Here is a 320-nt window from a genome sequence, read left to right as displayed (position 1 = left end):
CTTGGGTGGGGTCCCCAACCACCCCGTCCCCCCCGGCGGTGTCCCCACGTGTCCCCAGATACAGTCCTCGAGGTCCACCTCCTCGGAGAGGTTCATCTTGCCGGTGATGGTGGAGAAGATGAGACGCTTCTGGCGTCGGTCGGGCAACGGGAACTCGATCTTCCGGTCCAGGCGGCCGGGACGCAGCAGCGCCGGGTCCAGGGTGTCCGCCCGGTTTGTGGCCATGATCACCTGGAGGAGGGGACACACACATGGGTGTCACCGTCACCATGTGGCACCCTGGGACCCTCCCCCAGCACCCACGGGACCCTCACCTTGAC

At 66.9% G+C, this 320-nt stretch overlaps 1 protein-coding gene across 1 annotated transcript in view; it reads right to left on the bottom strand.

The window, feature by feature from the left end:
* PSMC4 (proteasome (prosome, macropain) 26S subunit, ATPase, 4) overlaps positions 1–320 on the bottom strand; it is a gene marked incomplete at its 5' end in the record, with an annotated part of 3,017 nt that overhangs the window by 1,005 nt on the left and 1,692 nt on the right. The window contains one exon of the mRNA XM_010283802.1: positions 49–239. Within this exon, the coding sequence (XP_010282104.1) occupies positions 49–239 (191 nt within the window). The remainder of the gene's footprint in view (positions 1–48; positions 240–320) is intronic.

This window comes from Phaethon lepturus, unplaced genomic scaffold (genome assembly GCF_000687285.1).
Source record: "Phaethon lepturus isolate BGI_N335 unplaced genomic scaffold, ASM68728v1 scaffold33483, whole genome shotgun sequence".
Lineage (NCBI taxonomy): Eukaryota > Metazoa > Chordata > Aves > Phaethontiformes > Phaethontidae > Phaethon > Phaethon lepturus.
This window is presented reverse-complemented; position numbering and strand designations above follow the sequence as displayed.